The 18,395-nt window shown below is 35.7% G+C and overlaps 1 protein-coding gene across 1 annotated transcript in view; it reads right to left on the bottom strand.

Moving 5' to 3' along the window:
• PRSS12 (serine protease 12) overlaps positions 1-18,395 on the bottom strand; it is a 95,560-nt gene that overhangs the window by 30,852 nt on the left and 46,313 nt on the right. Inside the window, exons 6-9 of the mRNA XM_074275240.1 lie at positions 13,423-13,564; positions 8,708-8,904; positions 4,014-4,155; positions 781-986 (exon numbers count right to left, since the gene is read on the bottom strand). Of these exons, the coding sequence (XP_074131341.1) occupies positions 781-986; positions 4,014-4,155; positions 8,708-8,904; positions 13,423-13,564 (687 nt within the window). The remainder of the gene's footprint in view (positions 1-780; positions 987-4,013; positions 4,156-8,707; positions 8,905-13,422; positions 13,565-18,395) is intronic.

The following is an 18,395-nucleotide window of genomic DNA, read 5'->3' as shown; positions in this document are numbered from 1 at the left end:
AAGAAAACTCCAAATGGGGTTGCAAAGAGTTGGACACAACTAAAATGACTGAACAAGAACAATGAAAGCAGAATCAGGAATGCCATGTTCATAATGTCTACAATAATATAAATGGAAACACCAACAACAACTAGAAAATCAAACTTACATGACTAGTAACCTCTTTTTTCCAATAATAATAATAATTGGCATTTATGTAGCACTTAAGATTTGCAAAGTGCTTCACAGATAATCTAAGCTGACCATCACAACAACTCTGGGAAGTGATTGTTATTCTTAATCCCCATTTTCACAGATGAAGAAACTGAGGCAGTGAGAAGTTAAGTGACTTTTCAGAGTCCCATAGCTAGTATGTATCTGAGGCAAGATTTGAACTTGGGTCTTCCTAACTCTACTGCAACTCTGTAATACTGAGATTGCTGTCAAAGATGTCAAACATAAATAGATCCCTGTGAGTCACATAGTTGGCTTAGAGAACCACAAATTGACATTATTTATGTTATACTGTAATCTTCTTTATTTTGTTAGACGTTCCTGATGACATTTTAATCTGGCTCCACTTGCTTCTACTTTACACTAGTGAGGAGATTTTTTGCTACAAAAAACCACCATTTCTTCTCCCTTTTACTTATGCACTTGTATGATCAGCACACCTGCCTTTGATGGGTGTTAGCTGCATGAGTGCTGCTCTGAATTGGTGGAGGGAATTTTCCCATTCAGGGAGTCTCTGTAGTCATGAAATCACCAGTCCAGGCCCTTACATGACTTCAGGTCACTTACCTTTATTCCTGTTTCCTGAAGCTTTTTTGCCAAAGTAATCACAGATCACTCCAGCATCCTCACTGTGACGACAATTATGCTTTCCGATGTCTTGTTTGATGCAATCTGCGAGGTTCCTCTCACTCCCAGTGCACTTCACGTTGTCTGCATGGATTGGCCCTTTTCCTTCCCCAAAATAGGCCATGGTTCTTGCTCTGGCAGGACCCCTGGAAATATAGCAACATCACCACATTGGGCTTTTCTTGACTTTCTAAATGACATGCAACCTTACCTAATAAATCAATCATTGTGAGTTATTTTCATTTCATAATTCATTACTAATCTACCATCTTCTGAATTAACCTTCATGATTTCAGTCAGCACAGTTGTTTGTTAAAATTATTTAATTTTCCAGAAGATTCCCGATTCCAGGTTCAAGCCCTGCCTCTCATGTATAATGTCTATGGAGCTCTGGACAAATCACTTAACTGTTTTGGTCTATGAGATATGAATGAATCACTGATCTAAATTCAGGTAGAAGCTTTCCACCCAAGGAATTCCTTACAAAGATGAGATCACAAGTCCAGATTAAATTCAAACAAAATTCTACTAAAAAACTTGTCATTAGATAAGAGAGGGAACGATAATAATTTAGTTATCCAATTCACTTGAACAGAGAAAGCTGTGATGATCATTTTTGTTCAAAGCCAGAGTAGTACAATCCTGAAAACCTCTTTTCTTTTTTCATCGACATTTTTTTTTGCCAAAGAAGTCAGAACTTAAATAGATATGAATATCTGTTAAATTTCAAAATATTTAGTGAAAGGAAAGCAGAGAAAGGTCCATTGGCGACCTGTAAAATGATGCCCTCTAAACTTTTGTTTAGTTTTCAGAATTAGTTAATGAACATTTATTGATCACCTATTATTTGTCAGTCACTGCACTAAGGATTGGAGATACAAATATGAAAAAGGAAGTATTTTTCCTCAATAAAATTTTAATTTAATGGAATAAAACAAAAAAAAAAGGAAGTAGAAAAGAAGTAGGAGATTCCTAGAGCAGAGACATAATGAAAAAGTTCCAAGAAATCTAAAAGATTAATTTCCTCATCTGTTAAAGTGGGGATAATAATAATACCCACTTCTCAGAATTGTTGCAATGATGATGTCAGATATTTGTAGAGTTCTTAGAACAATGCCTGGCACCTAGTAAGCATTATAAGCACTTATTAATTTTGCAACCCTGGGAAGTAGATGCTATCATGATCCTGTTTTATGAATGGGAAAACTGAAGCAAGTTAGATAATTTATTCAGGATCATACAGCCAGTCAGGTCTTCCTGATTCTAGACCCAGCACTTTAGTCACTGTACCACCTTGATACCTATTATATATATAAATATATAAATATATATATATATATAAAGTATCCTTTTTAATGTGTGAAAGTATATCACAATTGGGACCCAACCCAGGGCTCCCATCCTCTAGATTCATAAGTTTCTGTCCTTTTGTCTGCCCTATTACTTTATTACTTTATTAGTTCTTCCCATGCTCATAAAATAAATTAGTAGCCCCCCCCTCAAAAAATTAAAATATGGCCTTGCTATTAAACTGTATGTCTCTTGTCCCAGGAGAAGCCTACCTAAAAATGAGAAGACATCATCAGAAGGGTCAAGAAGTCATGATTTTTTTGACACTTCAGCTCTTAAAGATTCTGTACAAAAGCAGAGAAAGAAAAAACTATATTCTGAGCCACTATCCATGCAATGAAATTACAAATCCTTAAGAACTGAAATATTCATTATAACTGTTTAGAAAATAATACAAACTTGACAATACCTCTTTTCCTTGAATTTGAGGCTATATAAAGAAATCAAAATTCAGTAGGTAAACATACAAAAATTTTTTTTGAAAAGAAAAAAATAGTTTTTAAAGGATAAAATGTCTAAGATAAACCTCTTCAGACTTCCTATCTCTCCCCACTCCTAATACAGTTTTTTCTCAGTGATCTATCCATCATTTTCCATTTAAGTAGCCTAAGGAAAACAATATATTTCTAAGAGATACAATTTGACTTTTGCCCATGGGGATAACATTAGGCAGGTCAGGTCATGAAATAAAGAATATTCTAAGTGACATATCTGAAAGAAAAAATCAGAAGATAAAGCTACAGATAAAAGCCTTTTGTTTGTGGAGGTTAGGTATCAAGACTATATTTGTATAAAGCCATTCTCCAATTATTAAATAGTCAAAGGCTATAAACACTTTTCTAATGAAGAAATTAAAGCCATTTCTAGTAATATGAAAAAATGTTCTGAATCATTATTGATATTAGAATTGTGAATTGATCCAACTATTCTGGAGAATAATTTGGAACTATACCCAAAGGGCTACCCTTTGCTCCAGCACTGTTTCTACTGAGTCTGTATTACAAAGAGATCATAAAAAGAGAAAAGAACCCACATGTGCAGAAATGTTTATAGCAAATGTTTTTGTAGTAGCAAGGAACTAGAAATTGAATGGATGCCCATGAGATAAGGAATGGTTGAATAAGTTATGGTATGAAGGTAATGGAATATTATTGTTCCATAAGAAATTATGAGCAGGTTGATTTCAGAAAAGCCTGGAAAACTTACATAAACTGATGCCAAGTGAATTGAGCAGAAGCAAGAGAACATTATACACAGTGAGTGACAAGAAGATTAGGTGAGCATTACTTCTTGGATCTTTTGATGCTGTCTTCCCAATTTTAGGTAGGATCTCATCTTTTCCTATTTTTTCCAGTTTATATGCTATTGGAATTAGTCATTCATTAAATATTTGATTATAAATCTATTTGGTTCTGGGTAGTTACTTTTTGTTTTGCCCAAGTAGGAAGTGGGCATTATATTGTAGGAAGCATATAGACAAGCTAAAGTGAGAGATTAAAGCAGGTGAAAACTGGAAGAGCCATCATTAGATTTGTTATAGAGAGGATTTTTGTTCAGGAACTGGATGAACTAATTGCCTATTGAGATCTCTTTCTACTCTGGATTCTGTGAACTGTGTCTTGCTCATTTAACACAGGATTCTTAACATATTAGGCATTAACTGGATTTAATTCAGTGGAAAAAATATCAAAAACACTTGGCTACTTTTTAGGCAACTTGTATTTTTCACCTGGATGAGGTAGTAGAATTTGAAGTGAGAAAGTGAACCGTAGTTGTCAAAAGAAAAGTGAGAACATCTGAATATTAACAAAAGAATCTCTTACTTGTAGCCAAGCTGCCGACAAACCACAGTAGCATCTTTATCAGTCCATCCATCATCACAGATCGTTCCCCATTGCCCACTGACAAAGATCTCCACTCGTCCTTCTTTCTTGTTCTCTCCATCCATCAGCCTGATGGGGAGACCTGAAATAAGCCCCAGAAGTATGAAGGTCAAAATTGAAGTCAAAATATAAGAGAACTAATATAACAGTCAAGAACTAAATTACTTTATTTTTTTCTGTTTTGTAATCAGATTACACATTCAAGTCAATAAATTCTACTAACCCCCTACTGTATGTAGAACATTATGTGCGTGAGTATATTAGCTACTCCCCAAACTTGAAACATCCTCTCTCCTTTCTGGCTCTTTGTATTTCTCATGGATGGCATGCTCTTTTTTCCCATAGTTCAGAGACATTCTCTTTATCCAAGGTTCAGCTTTTCCCTGAAGCTTCCCCCTGAACCTCTATCAATAAAGTTGATTCTCTCCTCAGTTGTCCTTGCATTCTGTAATCTGTGCATGTGACATCTCCAACAGTGGAATGGCAAGTTCGTTGTATGTAGGATAATTTTTTTTGTTGTCTCTGTATACCCAGCATCTTGCACAGGGTTTTATACAAAGGAGGTAAGTGCTTGCTAATTGAATTTAGGTAGAGAGTATAAATATTATTCCCATTACCATCCTCTCTGGGAAAATCCTCTAACCTTTTTGATTCTATTTCCTCATATACATAAACACTGCCACAAATATAATGGGAAAATAAATATTTCAAACTAACACTTTCTGAAATTTTGTAACTATTTGCAGAAGATAAGACAAGAAAAATTTGTCCTCACAGACAAAATAATTATAGCTGAATTCATTCTTAGAGCATCATATTTTACAGTTTAGGGTTTTTATTTGGTACTGCTTTCTCCTTAATTAGGAAGACATATGCACAATAACTCATAACATTTTCCTTATATAATTCTTTGTAAGACAGGTGCCTATTGATGCATCCATTTGGCATTATTTCTAGACAAATATCCACATTCTGACTCCACCCTATCAGCTTTGGTTTGTCTTAGAGAGCTCAGATCTCAGAACTGGCCAAGACTCCAGTGGCCATCCAGTTCAATCTCAGCCTGAACAAGAATCCACTCAAGAGTCTTACACTCTGTTATATCCTAATTTAAGGAGCTAATTTGTACTAATAACTATTACGAAAGCTGAGTGGTATAGAATTTATGACTGGAATTTAACTGTCCTCAATTATGTAGAATAGTTTAGTGTCTAGACAGGGGTCCTTAACCTGGGGGCCCCGGTCCATGACTTTGTTTTTTAAATATTTGGGAACTACATTTCAGTGTAATCCTTTTCCTTTGTAATCCCAAGTGCTTTATTTTATGCATTTAAAAATATCCATGACACAAAAATAAAAGTTAGGAAGCCCAATTGGATGAGGAAAATATGAATTTAATTATATTCTGGCCTGGCTAAGATGACATTGGACACATGCCTTCTGTTCTGGAGGCCATATTTTGAGCAGAGCAAAAACAATATGGAGAGTATTTGTAAGAAAATGCCTGGTAGGTGAAAGGTCTGAAACATATTCCATATGAGAATCATCTGAAGCAATCAGGATGTTGAGTCTGGAAGATAGATTTGGAATAGGGAATGGGAAGGGAGGACATAAGAACTGTGCTCAAGGTGTGAAGGGCTGTCATGTGGAAGAAGAATTCATCTTGTTTTGCTTGGCTTAAAGGCAAGAAGTGGAAACTATGGAGATGCTGGCAAAGAGGCATACTTGAGTGTGATATGAGTAGAATAGCTCAAAATTGGAGGCATACAAAAGTGGAATAGTTACTTCAGAAAACACTCCTTACTAGAAATCTTAAAGCAAAGCCTATATGACCATTAATCCAAGCAGTCATAAAGGGAACTTCTGTTCAGATTCTAATGGAACTAGGTGCCCACTAAGATCCCTTCCTATGTTCACATTTTATGACTTATTAGAGTTTTATTACTTAGAGTATGAAAAACTGTTTAGTCATTTTTTAAAGTCATGACTGACTTTTCATAGCCCCTTGGTTTGATTTTGTTTTGTTTTGTTTTTGCAAAGACACCAGAATTTCCTTTTCCAGCTCATTTTACAGATGAGGAAACTGAAGCAAAAAAAATTAAGTGACTTGTCCAGGATCACATAGTTAGTATGTGTTTGACTGGATTTGAACTCAGGTCTTCCTGATTCCAAGTTCAGTGCTCTATTTACTGCACCATGCAGCTGTCCCTCGTCCACAAAAAACTATACTCTGGTGAATCTGAAAGGCTGAAATGTGTGTCTAAGGATCTTTCATACCTTTCAGCATTAATATATGAGGACCTTACATTATGGAAGACAAAATAAAGAAATTTTAGTTTTCATTATTTGAAAATATGGTACATGTAACTTTAGGCCCTCATTGCTTCTCACCTGAAATGCCATTTTTTGTGGGTCTCTCTGCTTTATGCCTTCCCTTTATCTTCCAGACACCAAAGTAACCTTCCCGAGGCACAGCTCTCATTATGCCATTCTCTTACTCAAAAACTTTTACTGTTCCTTTGTTACCTTTAGAACAAAATAGAAATCCCCCCCCACTAATCTTTAGGCTCCTCCATAATCTGGTTCCAACCTACCTTTCAATCAATTACTTTTGGTCAGAGTTACATTGGAGTATATCTCGTGAAGCATTGAGCTCCTCTGAAAGCTACTGGGGACACATGTGGCTCATCATTGTAAGAATTACTGCTTTAGGATGATACAACAAACTCTGTTGGTATCTCCCACCCCAGCAAATTCAGATACAGAGAATGGTGAGGAAGGTTGCTGTACTAAAGTTGCATCAGAAAAATTGCCTGTTAAACCACAAGAACAACCCACTCACTATATTAACAGTGTCAGTCACAATGGTAGAAGAAATCTCAACTACTCACTCCATAATAGTCAGATATTTGCCAAGTCTTGCTGTTTCTATCTCCACAATGCTCAAATAGTTTTAGATCTGCCTTCTTTCAATGGGAAGCTTTTCTTGGGCTTATCAACATGTAATGCTTTCCCCTCCTCTCTAAAATGATTATTATTTATTTTGTAAAAATGTTGTCTATGCATGTAATTGTATCTGTTTTCTCCCTTTATATCTCCTTTGATATCAGGGACTCTCTTTTATGTATGACATAGCTCTTAGTAGAATGCCTGACATCTTATAATTGGGTTTTATTAAATACTATTGATTGATTGATGGATTGAGACATCAAAAGCTTTATCTTGGAGCTGTGTCTTAACTTTCACAGAACCTTCTATCCTGAGGTTCAAGATCTCTATCTTGCTGCAATGGAATTTGTCTTTAAAAAATGAATTGCTTAAACTGGGAAAACATTTTTACAGTCCTGAAAAAGGCCTCATTTACAAAATATATAGAGTCAATTCTTTCCCCTCCTCTCTAAAATGATTATTATTTATTTTGTAAAAATGTTGTCTATGCATGTAAGAAATGATCAGCAGGATGATTTCAGAAAGGCTTGGAGAGACTTACATGAACTGATGCTAAGTGAAATAAGCAGAACCAGGAGATGATTATACTTGGCAACAACAATACTATATGATGATCAATTCTGATGGACATGGCCAACAATGAGATGAACCAAATCAGTTCCATTTGTTCAATAATGAAGAGAACCAGCTATACCCAGCAAAAGAACTCTGGGAAATGAATGTGAAACACATCATAGCATTTCCACTTCCTCTGTTGTTGTCTGCTTGCATTTTTGATTTCCTTCTCAGGTTAATTTTACCTTATTTCTAAGTCTGATTTTTCTTGTGCAGCAAAATAACTGTATGTATATGTATATATATATATGTACATACATATATATATATATATATATATATATATATATATAGTATTTAACATATACTTTAACATATTTAACAGGTATTGGTCAACTTGCCATCTAGGGGAGGGGGTGGGGGGGAAGGAGGAGAAAAGTTAGAACAGAAGGTTTTGCAAGGGTCAATGCTGAAAAATTACCCACGCTTATATCTTACAAATAAAAAGCTATAATAAATAAAAAATGAATTGCTGACAAAACAAATTAAAGTACATAAATGTGATGGAAGATTATTGTGTTGTAAGAAGTAATTAAGGAGGCAGTTTTACAGAAAACTAGGAAAACTTGTATGAGATAATGCAGAGGGAAGCAATTTAAACTATAATAACACCAAAAATGAGCAATTTTGAAAGACTTTAGAACTCTGGCTAATGCAAAGACCAGCCATGATTCCAGGAGATGATGAAGAAGGTTACCTCACCGCCTGACCAAGGTGATCAACCAATATGCAGAATGAGACACATTCTTTGGAGATGGACAATATGGGAATATATTTTAATTGACTATGTAAACTTGTTACAAGAGTTTTTTCTTTCTTTTTTAATTGTGGGGGAAGAGAAAATAAATGCTTATTATTTAGAAAACAATAAAATTAAGTTTTTTAAAAAGTGAATTCTTTTTAGTGGTACTTAGCCCTAGTGCCAGGATTTATAATCCTTACTCTGCAGGAGAGAGTCCTTAACATGAGCCACTGTAGTTGTAATGTGATTACGCTGAAAGTAAGAGGAACTCATTGAAGTTCAATACAAAGAAAAATTGAAGGTCAGAGGGGAAAAAAAGCTAACATACCCAGAGAGAATTTGTGCACATCGTTGTCTGGCTGGCAAATAATATGAATGTCTTCTTGGTGATTACAGTCATGCTCTCCCCACTTTCCTCTGGAACACTGAAGGAAAGTTGTCTCCTTTCCTGAACAGCTGACCTCATCCAACCAGATAGGTCCCAGGCTTTCTTCAAAATGACGATTGGAGGCTTGTTTGCCATACCTGAGATTAGAAAATAAAGACTGTTTTTAGGGGGGGGGGCAGCTAAGTGGCAAAGTAGATAGAGCATCAGTCCTGAATTCAGGAGGATCTGAGTTCAAATCTGGTCTCAGACACTTAACATTTCCTAGCTGTGTGACTCTGGGCAAGTCACTTAACCCCAGCCTCAGGGAAAAAAAGACCGTTTTTATATCTGTTTCCTCTTGTGAAGCCCAAGCTTTAATGAGCATCAATTCAATTTTATGTTACTCAGATGGGTTAAATATTTATCCTCTTCCTCTTCCAATCAGGAAACAAATCTAAAAGGAAGAAACTTCTCAGAGTATCATACAATCTACTATCAACAATGTGCAACTACTGTAGGGATGGATTAGGCACTTTGTGCAAAATCCCTTTTTTCTTTCTCAAGTTTAGACAACATCTATCCAACATCTACCAGAAAAACATAAAAGAATAAGAGATAAATCTCAAATTAGTTTGTAAATATTGATTCATCATGCTGACAGATTTCTACTCTGTTAGCAATTATAGTTATCAAATGAGATAAGAGCCAGTGAGAATAATTATTTAATAAGATAAATAATAAATAAGAAAACCTTGAAAACCTATAGGAGTTATATAAAAAGAAACTATTGCTATTAATAGTATTACCATTGCAATGTTTTTAGATTATTCTGCACTTGTATCTAAACTGTTCCATATGGATCAGACTAGCTACTTTCCATCTTCCTACTTCCCATGTCACTGCAGCCATGAAGTGAATAATGTTATGTTAGAATGACTATCATCTCTTATGGGAATAATAAACAGGCATTTTCAATCAAGGCTAAAAATTGCTCCCCATTTTCTAAAATGTATGTTTTAGAGTAATCTATTTCCTAAATTATCAAGAATTAGTTAGATAATTCTCAGTGGAGATGGCAGGGCTCATTTCCTTTTATGATCACCTTAGATAACCTTTTTTTTTTTTTTTTTGGTCGTACTATATTGTTGATCTTTATCTGTCTTTACTTTCCTCTCATCATTAAAAAGAAAAATCAACAATTTTTAGGATTTAGGTCTTTTGGTTTGAATTGGAAAAAATCATCTGCCTCTTATGAAATCTCTGATAAGGAAAAAGGCATGTGACTCAAGGGAATGAGAACAGCTGTTGTTGACCTGCCTTCCAAAATGGTCCTGTTCCAGATAGTGGGATAAATGAGAAGTAAGGAACTCCTATTGATCATTCTGTGGCATTTTTAACAAAGAAAACAACAACTCTTGTTCCCATAGTGATTTGTAGTTTCCAAAGCATTCATAGCTATTATTTTATCTGATTCCCACAATGATCATGTAAAATGATCTATGAAATCTCAGATCTGTGGAGAAGGAAGGAATTTATGGTCAACGAACTGGGGAACATTATGAAATACAAAATGGATAATTTTGATTATATTAAATTAAAAAGCTTTTGTACAAACAAAACCAATGCAGCCAAAATTAGAAGGGAAGCAGAAAACTGAGAAAGTTTTTACATCTAAGGGTTTTCATAAAGGTTTCATTTCTAAAATATGTAGAGAATTGACTCAAATTTATAAGAATACAAGTCATTCTCTAGTTGACAAGTGGTCATAGGATATGAACGATTTTCAGATGAGGAAAATAAAGCCAATTGTAGTCATGAAAAAATGCTCTAAATAACTATTGATGAGATAAGTGAAAATTAAGACAACTCTGAGGTACCACTTTACACCTCTAAGATTTGCTAAAATGATAGGAAAATATAATGATAAATGTTGGAGGGGAAGTGGGAAAACTGGGACATGGTATGAACTGATCCAACCATTCTGAAAAGCAATTTGAAACTATGCCCAAAGGACTATCAAACTGTCTTTTTCCTTTAATCCAGAAGTGTCTCTACTGAATCTGTATCCCTCAGAGATCATAAAAAGGGGATAAAGGACCCATACAAAAAATGTTTGCAGTAGCCCTTTTTGTAGTGAATGCTACAGTTAGGGAATGATTGAATAAGTATGTGAATGTAATGGAATATTATTTCTTTATAAGAAACTATTAGTAGGATGATTTCAGAAAAGCCTAGAGATACTTCTGGAACTAATGCTAAATGAAATGAGTAGAACCAAGAGAACATTGTACACAGCAACAAGAAGATTATGTGATGATCAACTGTAATAGACTTGGCTCTTTTCAGCAATATGGTGACTCAAGTAGATTCCCAAAGACTTGTGATGGAGAGAACCAAAGAGAGAACTAGGGGACTGAATGTGGATCATGATATATTTCCACTTTTGTTGTTATTACACAATAATTTTTTAAAACACTGGTGGCTCTTTCCAAATCTGTTTTTCTTGTGTGATAAATGTGGAAATATGTTTAGAAGAATTGTTAATGTTTAACTTCTATTGGATTATTTGCTATCTAAGGAAGGTTTGGAAGGAGGGAGAAAAATTTGGAATGCAAGTTTTGCAAGGGTGAATGTTAAAAACTCTTTGCATATATTTTGAAAAATAAAAAGATACTATTATAAAGGAATAACTATGAAAGACATTATCATTCCCAAAATTATAGATGAAGAAACAGAGTAAGAGATTTATGAATTTGTTAAATGAATTTGTGATGATCACACAGCTAGAAAGTGTCTGAGGAAGGATTAAAATCTTGTACTTCTTGATTCCAAGCCTGGTCCTTTAACAACTGTACCACTCTGTTTCTCTAAGGTGAACAGATTTAGAAAGAACCACTAGAGCTTTAAAAAAAATTCCTTTTCTTTTTCTGCTAAGAGATAACGCAAGTAGACAACATTTAATGCAAAAAGGAGCACTTATTAATCACTTTTTATGCTCCAGATACAACTCTAGAAATTGGAGATACAACTATAAAGAATGAAAAAATCCCTACTTACACTAGTCTACATTTTTTAAAGGGGACAGAGAGAAGACTATAACCTATAAGTAAATGAAGATTAAATGTAAGGAGAATATATGCAAAAAAATTTGAAGTAGTTAAATACAATGTGTTATTTGTCCTTCATTCCCAAAGAGAACCCCTCAGAAGGGTGTCAACTAGAGGGTGAATTGGATTTGTGAGGCAAAGCTCAGCCTCAACCTCTCCTCCTGAATCACTGGAGTCCAGTGGAAAGACTAGGGTCAAAACAGCTGGTCAAGTCCCAAGATCTGAGAAGAAGGGGACTCAGGAAAGGCTTTGAATAGAAGGTAAAAAAAAAAGATATGGGTCTGATTGTCATGGTTCTGCTTGAAAAATTGTGTCCATTGCTCAGGGTGTGCCCAAGTTAAGTGGCTTTAAAAACTGAAATCTATGTAGTGATAATGTTTAACACATTTAATGTGTTTCAGATTTAGATCCTTTTATTTAAAGGAATCAGAAAGACTTATCTCCCTAAATTTAAATCTGGCCTCAGACACTTACTAGCAATGTGATCATGAATAAGTCACTTCACCCTGTTTGCCTCAGTTTCCTCATCTGTAAAATGAAGTTGAAAAGGAAATGGAAAAACCTCTCCAGGATCTCTGCCAAGAAAACCACAAATGGAGTCATGAAGAGTTGGACATGACTGAAAAAGTATTTAATGAGCTACTGATTTGAGCACAATTATGGAAATAACATTTTATATGATTGTCTTTGAAAACATATTTTTATCTAATTTATCTTTCAAGCGTGAGGCAGGGAGATACAGAAAAGCAAGAGACAAAAATCACCCAAAAGTTTGCATCCCATTTAGGAATTTAGTATGTGTGAGTCATGAAGCATTTTTCCATAGAAGCATGACTGATGGCTTTCAGACTTCCAGACTGGGAACCTAAGGGGAAATTCTGAAGGTCACTTTTATGACAAGGAGAGTTGTTTTCCTGAACCAAAAGTATCCATCATCATCCAATTCTGAGACCAATGTATAGTCAAATATGAATTCTGCCTTCTTCTCTAGCTCTAACCCTGTGATGTCAGGACTTCCTTTAGTGGAAAGAACCAGCCACAGGAGATGCTCTTTTAGAATAATCTCTGCCAGTCATGTTAGCAACTCCAGAAGTTACTTGAAAAGCCAACAATTTGTATTAATGTGGCCCAGGTCCCAGAGATTAAGTAAGTCTTCTTATGATCAGTGGTGTTGAGGGGGGAGGGGAGAAAGAAGAAGACAAAAGAAAGGGAAAAATGTTCTCTCTATAAATATGCTTGTTTTCTTGCTCCACTTTTTGTCCTAGGATGAGAGAGAAGGTTCCTCCTTACAGATCATTTAGTCCAAGAGCCTTATTTTACATAGAAAATAAAGGTAAAGCCTAGGGACAAAAGTGACTTGCCCAAGATTACATAGGTAGTAAGGAGCAGGGGAACTCAGAATTTGAACCCAGTGCTTTTCTTCCAAACTCAATGCTCTGGTTTGGGATGCATATGTTTTCTTACTACCAATGAGATAACTTAGAGTAGACATGCTATAATGAAAGGTTGGGAATTTCAGCAGCTAATACATGATGGTCACCAGTTTCATTCAACAGTAAGAACTCTTACTTAAATCCCAGCTGCCGACAAGCCACCTGGCTGTTCTTCTCTGTCCACCCATCATCACAGATGGTACCCCACCGTCCATGGTAATGTACTTCCAGCCGTCCCTCATGACTGCCCTTCCCACCTGCTAGTCTCAGGGTTCCATCTGTGGAAAGAAACAAGAATCAGGCCTTATCCAGAGAGCCTAAATGGGCCTTTTTATTTCACCAAAATGATTTAAAGGAATTTTGCTTATTCACATGCTACCTCAGTCTAGGGTGAAAGAGCTAGATACTAAATTGTTTTGTCCTTCTAGTCACAAGTAGATGGGTAGGCTTGTCACTGAGGCCTGTTCTCATCAATCCTGCATTAAGAAGTAAGGAAGGCTTTTGACCTTGTTTGTTGGTCCCAGTTTCCCTCCTTATGATGATTCTAATAGATAAAATAGTCTTTCCTATTTGCTTATTTTCTTCTAAATATCTAAGATTACAGATGATCTAAGACAACTACATATTTCTTCCTCCTAGGAATAAACCGTAAATCAAGGAAAATTTGCATTCTCTTTATTCTGTCCTCATCCATCCTAACCCTGTAGACACAAGCTGTTTCTACTCCAAAGGAGCAAGTTAGAGGAATTTAGTAATAATTCAAAGTTTCAAATGGAAAAGATAAGAAATGATTATTCTAAGGAGAGGGACAGACACAACAAAGAAGGATTTCAAAGCAGTCACAAGAAATTCCTCAGAAACCTCAGGCATCTGTTTGTGTCTCAGATCCCCAAATGATGTATAAGTGAAGTCTTTGTTCTTCAGTAAATAAATCCTGGGCCAGGAGTGACAACATTATCCATTACATTTGATCCCATGATCACACTATTATATATGTACTCCAAGTAGGTAAGAAATAGAAATGATGAACCAATATAAAACAAATATTTCTAGCAACACTATAGTGGCAAAGAACTGAAAAAACATGTTCTTCATCAGTTGTGAAATGGCTTTTAAAAAGTAATATGTGAATGTAATTGAATATGATTGGGCAACAAAAATGATCAATAAACAATTCAGAGAAGTATGGGCAAATTCATATGAACTGATGCAAAGTAAAATGAACAGAGCCAAAAGAACATACTAGTATGACAATTTTTTTTTTTTTTTGACTGAGGCAATTGGGGTTAAGTGACTTGCCCTGGATCACACAGCTAGGAAGAATTAAATGCGTGAGGTCACATTTGAACTCAGGTCCTCCTGACTTCAGGGCAGGTGCTCTATCCCCTGCGCCACCTAGCTTCCCTCCAGTGTGACAATTTAGCTGAAAAAGAACAGTCTTTCAACAAGCTACAAACCAGAAGGAGATGCATCATTGTATTAGGGTCATCTGCAATCTTTAATATTCAGGAGATAAATAGGACAAAAATGAAGAATACTGCAGCCATAAAAAAAAGCATGCTGAACAAATATCACACAAATAGAAAGAACTCTTATTGGAACTTGCAATAATCTTGGACAGAAGAAACACTTTGTAAGAAATGATTAAAACTCTAACAATTTTCTAAAGTGAACTCTAGTCAATTCAATAACTATTAATTAAGTATACGGAAGACACCACTACTCTAGGCATGATGTAGCCTTCATCTCATCAGTGTTGGTAATCTCTCCAGAAAAGAAAATTGTAGCCCAAAGATGCTTTGTTGTTTTGAGCACTTCCAGGTCCTGAAGGGATTGTGTCAGGGAGAAGAGGTCCTTCGTCTAGTTCTATTGCTATGGTGGGAATAATACTGGAGCCTAATGGCAATTCATTGGTTATTCTTGTATTTCTTTACATCAAAAACCCATCTCTTTTTCCAACCTAAACTCTCTGAAATGCCCTTTAAACCTCTTGTCTTGAGCAATTCTTGACTGGCAATGTATCATGGCTTCCACAATTCTACCACCTGTTTCTCGGTCATCCTTTGGGTGAGCCTAAATTTGAAATCTTCAGACCTTTCGTATTCTACAACTTGTAGTCATTGAGTATATGAAGACACAATAAAAACATTCTGGGTCTCAAGGGAGTAATTCTTCTGGTAGGATCCAAGATGTATACACATAAATATAATACAAGGGGAACCATTAGGTGGCACTGGCAAGCAAGGAAGGCCTGGCTGTCAAATCCCCTGAGTCTGGGCCCAAGTCTAAAGGTTGTGGAAAGTCACTTCCACTCTAGGTTTTCCTTTTACATGCATTGAATACAGCCTTTCAGGGAGAAAGGAGAAAATGGCTGTCTAGGTCAACCTGCTTTCCCACCTCCATATCTATACCAGCTTATATTTACTAAAGATATCATCACAAATATTTTTCTTTATTTGCTCAAAAATCATTAAAAACTAATTAAATAAGTTCTTATCGCTATTAAATGGGAATCTCCAAACCTGCAGCTATTTTTCATTGGCAAAATACAAATCTGACTTACAAAATCTCAATAATTCAAATCTTTCTCTTCCAAGTTTGTCTTCCTTTCCAGTTTCTCAGTATAGCACATACTTACCAGCTATTTTATTTGATTAAAAAAAAAAAACTTTTATTGACATTCTTTTTTGGGTTTTTTATATTATCATAGCTTTCTACAATATCCTTCTCTATCTCCCTCCCAGAACCACACCATATAACTATAGTATTTTTAAGACCAAAAAAAAAAAAATCAACATAATATATCAATATTTTGAAAAAGTCCAAAAACATGCACTTTGCAAACATATGGATCTCCTATCTCCATGAAGGATGAACTATCTACTTTTTATTCAAGTTCAAATGTGTAGCAAGGAACCCAAAATAGGAATTTAAAGAAATGATAATCAGCATGCTCATTCTGCAGCTGAAATAAGTGATATGAGAACTTTAGAAATGGTTAGCTGTATAATACTAATAGCTAGAAACTGTTTGAAGAGTATGAGGAAATTGAATATTGCCTATTTGCTGTTGGACTTTCATTCTTTCTTTCCTCCTTCTGTCCCTTGTCCTTTTCAGGTATGGAAAAATAAAAATAGATGAAGAAAGATAAAAAGAGTGAGTCTCTTTTCTCAGAAAAATACAAGGGGAACCCAAGCTAGTGTGAGCATGGCATGGGTATGAGACCCAGAGCCTCACTATCCCCACTCTTTTCTTTAGCTTGGTTTGTTTACCTTTCCTCTACTGACACTGCAAGTTGGGGGTTTGCATGGGGAGATGGTCATACCACTACAACTCACTTTGAGGCTTCAGGAGAGAACTCTAGTGTAGAAGGAACTATAAATTTTTGCTTGCAATTATAGCTTTTGAGCCTCCAGTGGAATATTTTCCATTTAACAAATCATCCTACATGACAACATTAATCCCAAATATTTACAAAACTAAATTTACAAAATGAGAATAATCAATTCATAACATTCCACCAATGAACTTGGGGAAAAGCTCTTCCACTAATATACACAGTGGGAAGTACATACAAACTTAGAAAACCACAGCACATAGGGACCACACATTCCTGGAAGGACTTAATTCTGAGCTGCTCAAACCTTGGTACCGTGGTGTCCTGGTGCCCTCAGGAACAGTTTGCACAACCATTCACTGATGGACGGGGACATTCCTTTGCTGAGCTTCTGTGCCCTGCTCTGTTGGCTACCTCAGGACACTCCTCTTCGGTCCTGCTGAGCCAGTTCTATACTCAGTAAAACAAAAATCTCAGGCAGAAGACTCCAGCCCTCTTCCAAGTCTGCTTCCTGGTTGGATTATGAAGGATTTTCTCTTTTGAGCCACAGTAGGGAAAGGCAAAAGTAGATCTTTCTTCAATCAGCTCTGCCTAGAGGCAAAGCTTCTCCTTCAATCAGGTTTTCCAAGAAGTAATTGACAGTATAAGATCTTAGGTCTTGTTGTGCTCTAGTGTTGAGGATTCCTCTTGCATCTGTTCAGAGATCTAGTCTTGACCCTCAAAGATCTTCTGTCAACCAGGCCTACTGATCTAAAGCTGGGTTTCTTCTGAGAAATGACTCACTTCAACCTTACAGTGAGAAACCAAAATCCACTTTTCTATTAACCACAACTTGATGATATTCAATTTACCTAAAATTCCCAAACAATTCTAGGTATTAGAATTACCTAGTTACATCTCTGATGTTTTCATAGCATTTGTATGTAAATTACATGCTAGGACACTTCACATTTGGATCATCTTCATTTTGAGTGATTATCTTTTCCCATTCACAACAATTCATTTTATGTCCTTTTCTATTAACAAAAATGTTCAAATCAGAAAGCAGTACCACCTTATCCTAGTCTCACCAAGAGACACTTGTTGCTCCTTGATTGGTGCTAAAAGTCTCTGGGCTATCCCTTCTCTACATCAAAATGTACTCAGGTCCTTGAGACCTTCTGATTGCAGTAGAAAAGCAAAGGTCCATGCTTGAACCCAGCACATAAAGTTCAATATAAGTTCAATAAAATACATAGAGCCCCCAATTTCCCTACATCACTGCCATTCTTGTCTATCTTCAGAGTTAACATGTCATCTCTTCTGTAAAGGTGTGGAGGAAATTCTATTACTCTCCCTAAAATTAGGAAGAATCACTTCATATAAATGGGCCCAGTCTCTGTCTAGCTCTCAGTTCACACTGGTACTTAAAAAACATTGTACAAAGAAAACAGAGATGAAGAAATTAGGGATAACTGAGGGAAGAATTCAAGTAGAAGATAACACCTGCCAAATATTCTGAGAAATGATTGAAAGGAGGGAATGTATTCCAGGTATGGCAAAACAATAAGGCTAAAAATTACTTGTTGGGGAACAATGTAGTTTGGTTGAAATATAGATTGAATAAAGAAGAGGAAGGGGAAAGAACTCTGGAAAGTTAGGTTATAAACAGATTATGGAGAGCCTTAATTTTAGGCTTCAATGCTTATAGTTTCTCTTAGAAACAAAAGAGAGATGCTGAAGACTTGCCTTAAATTATTTTGGTAGCTATGATTAGGGAGAATAAACTAGAG

This window comes from Sminthopsis crassicaudata, chromosome 6, assembly GCF_048593235.1.
Source record: "Sminthopsis crassicaudata isolate SCR6 chromosome 6, ASM4859323v1, whole genome shotgun sequence".
NCBI classification, from domain to species: Eukaryota; Metazoa; Chordata; class Mammalia; order Dasyuromorphia; family Dasyuridae; genus Sminthopsis; species Sminthopsis crassicaudata.
This window is presented reverse-complemented; position numbering and strand designations above follow the sequence as displayed.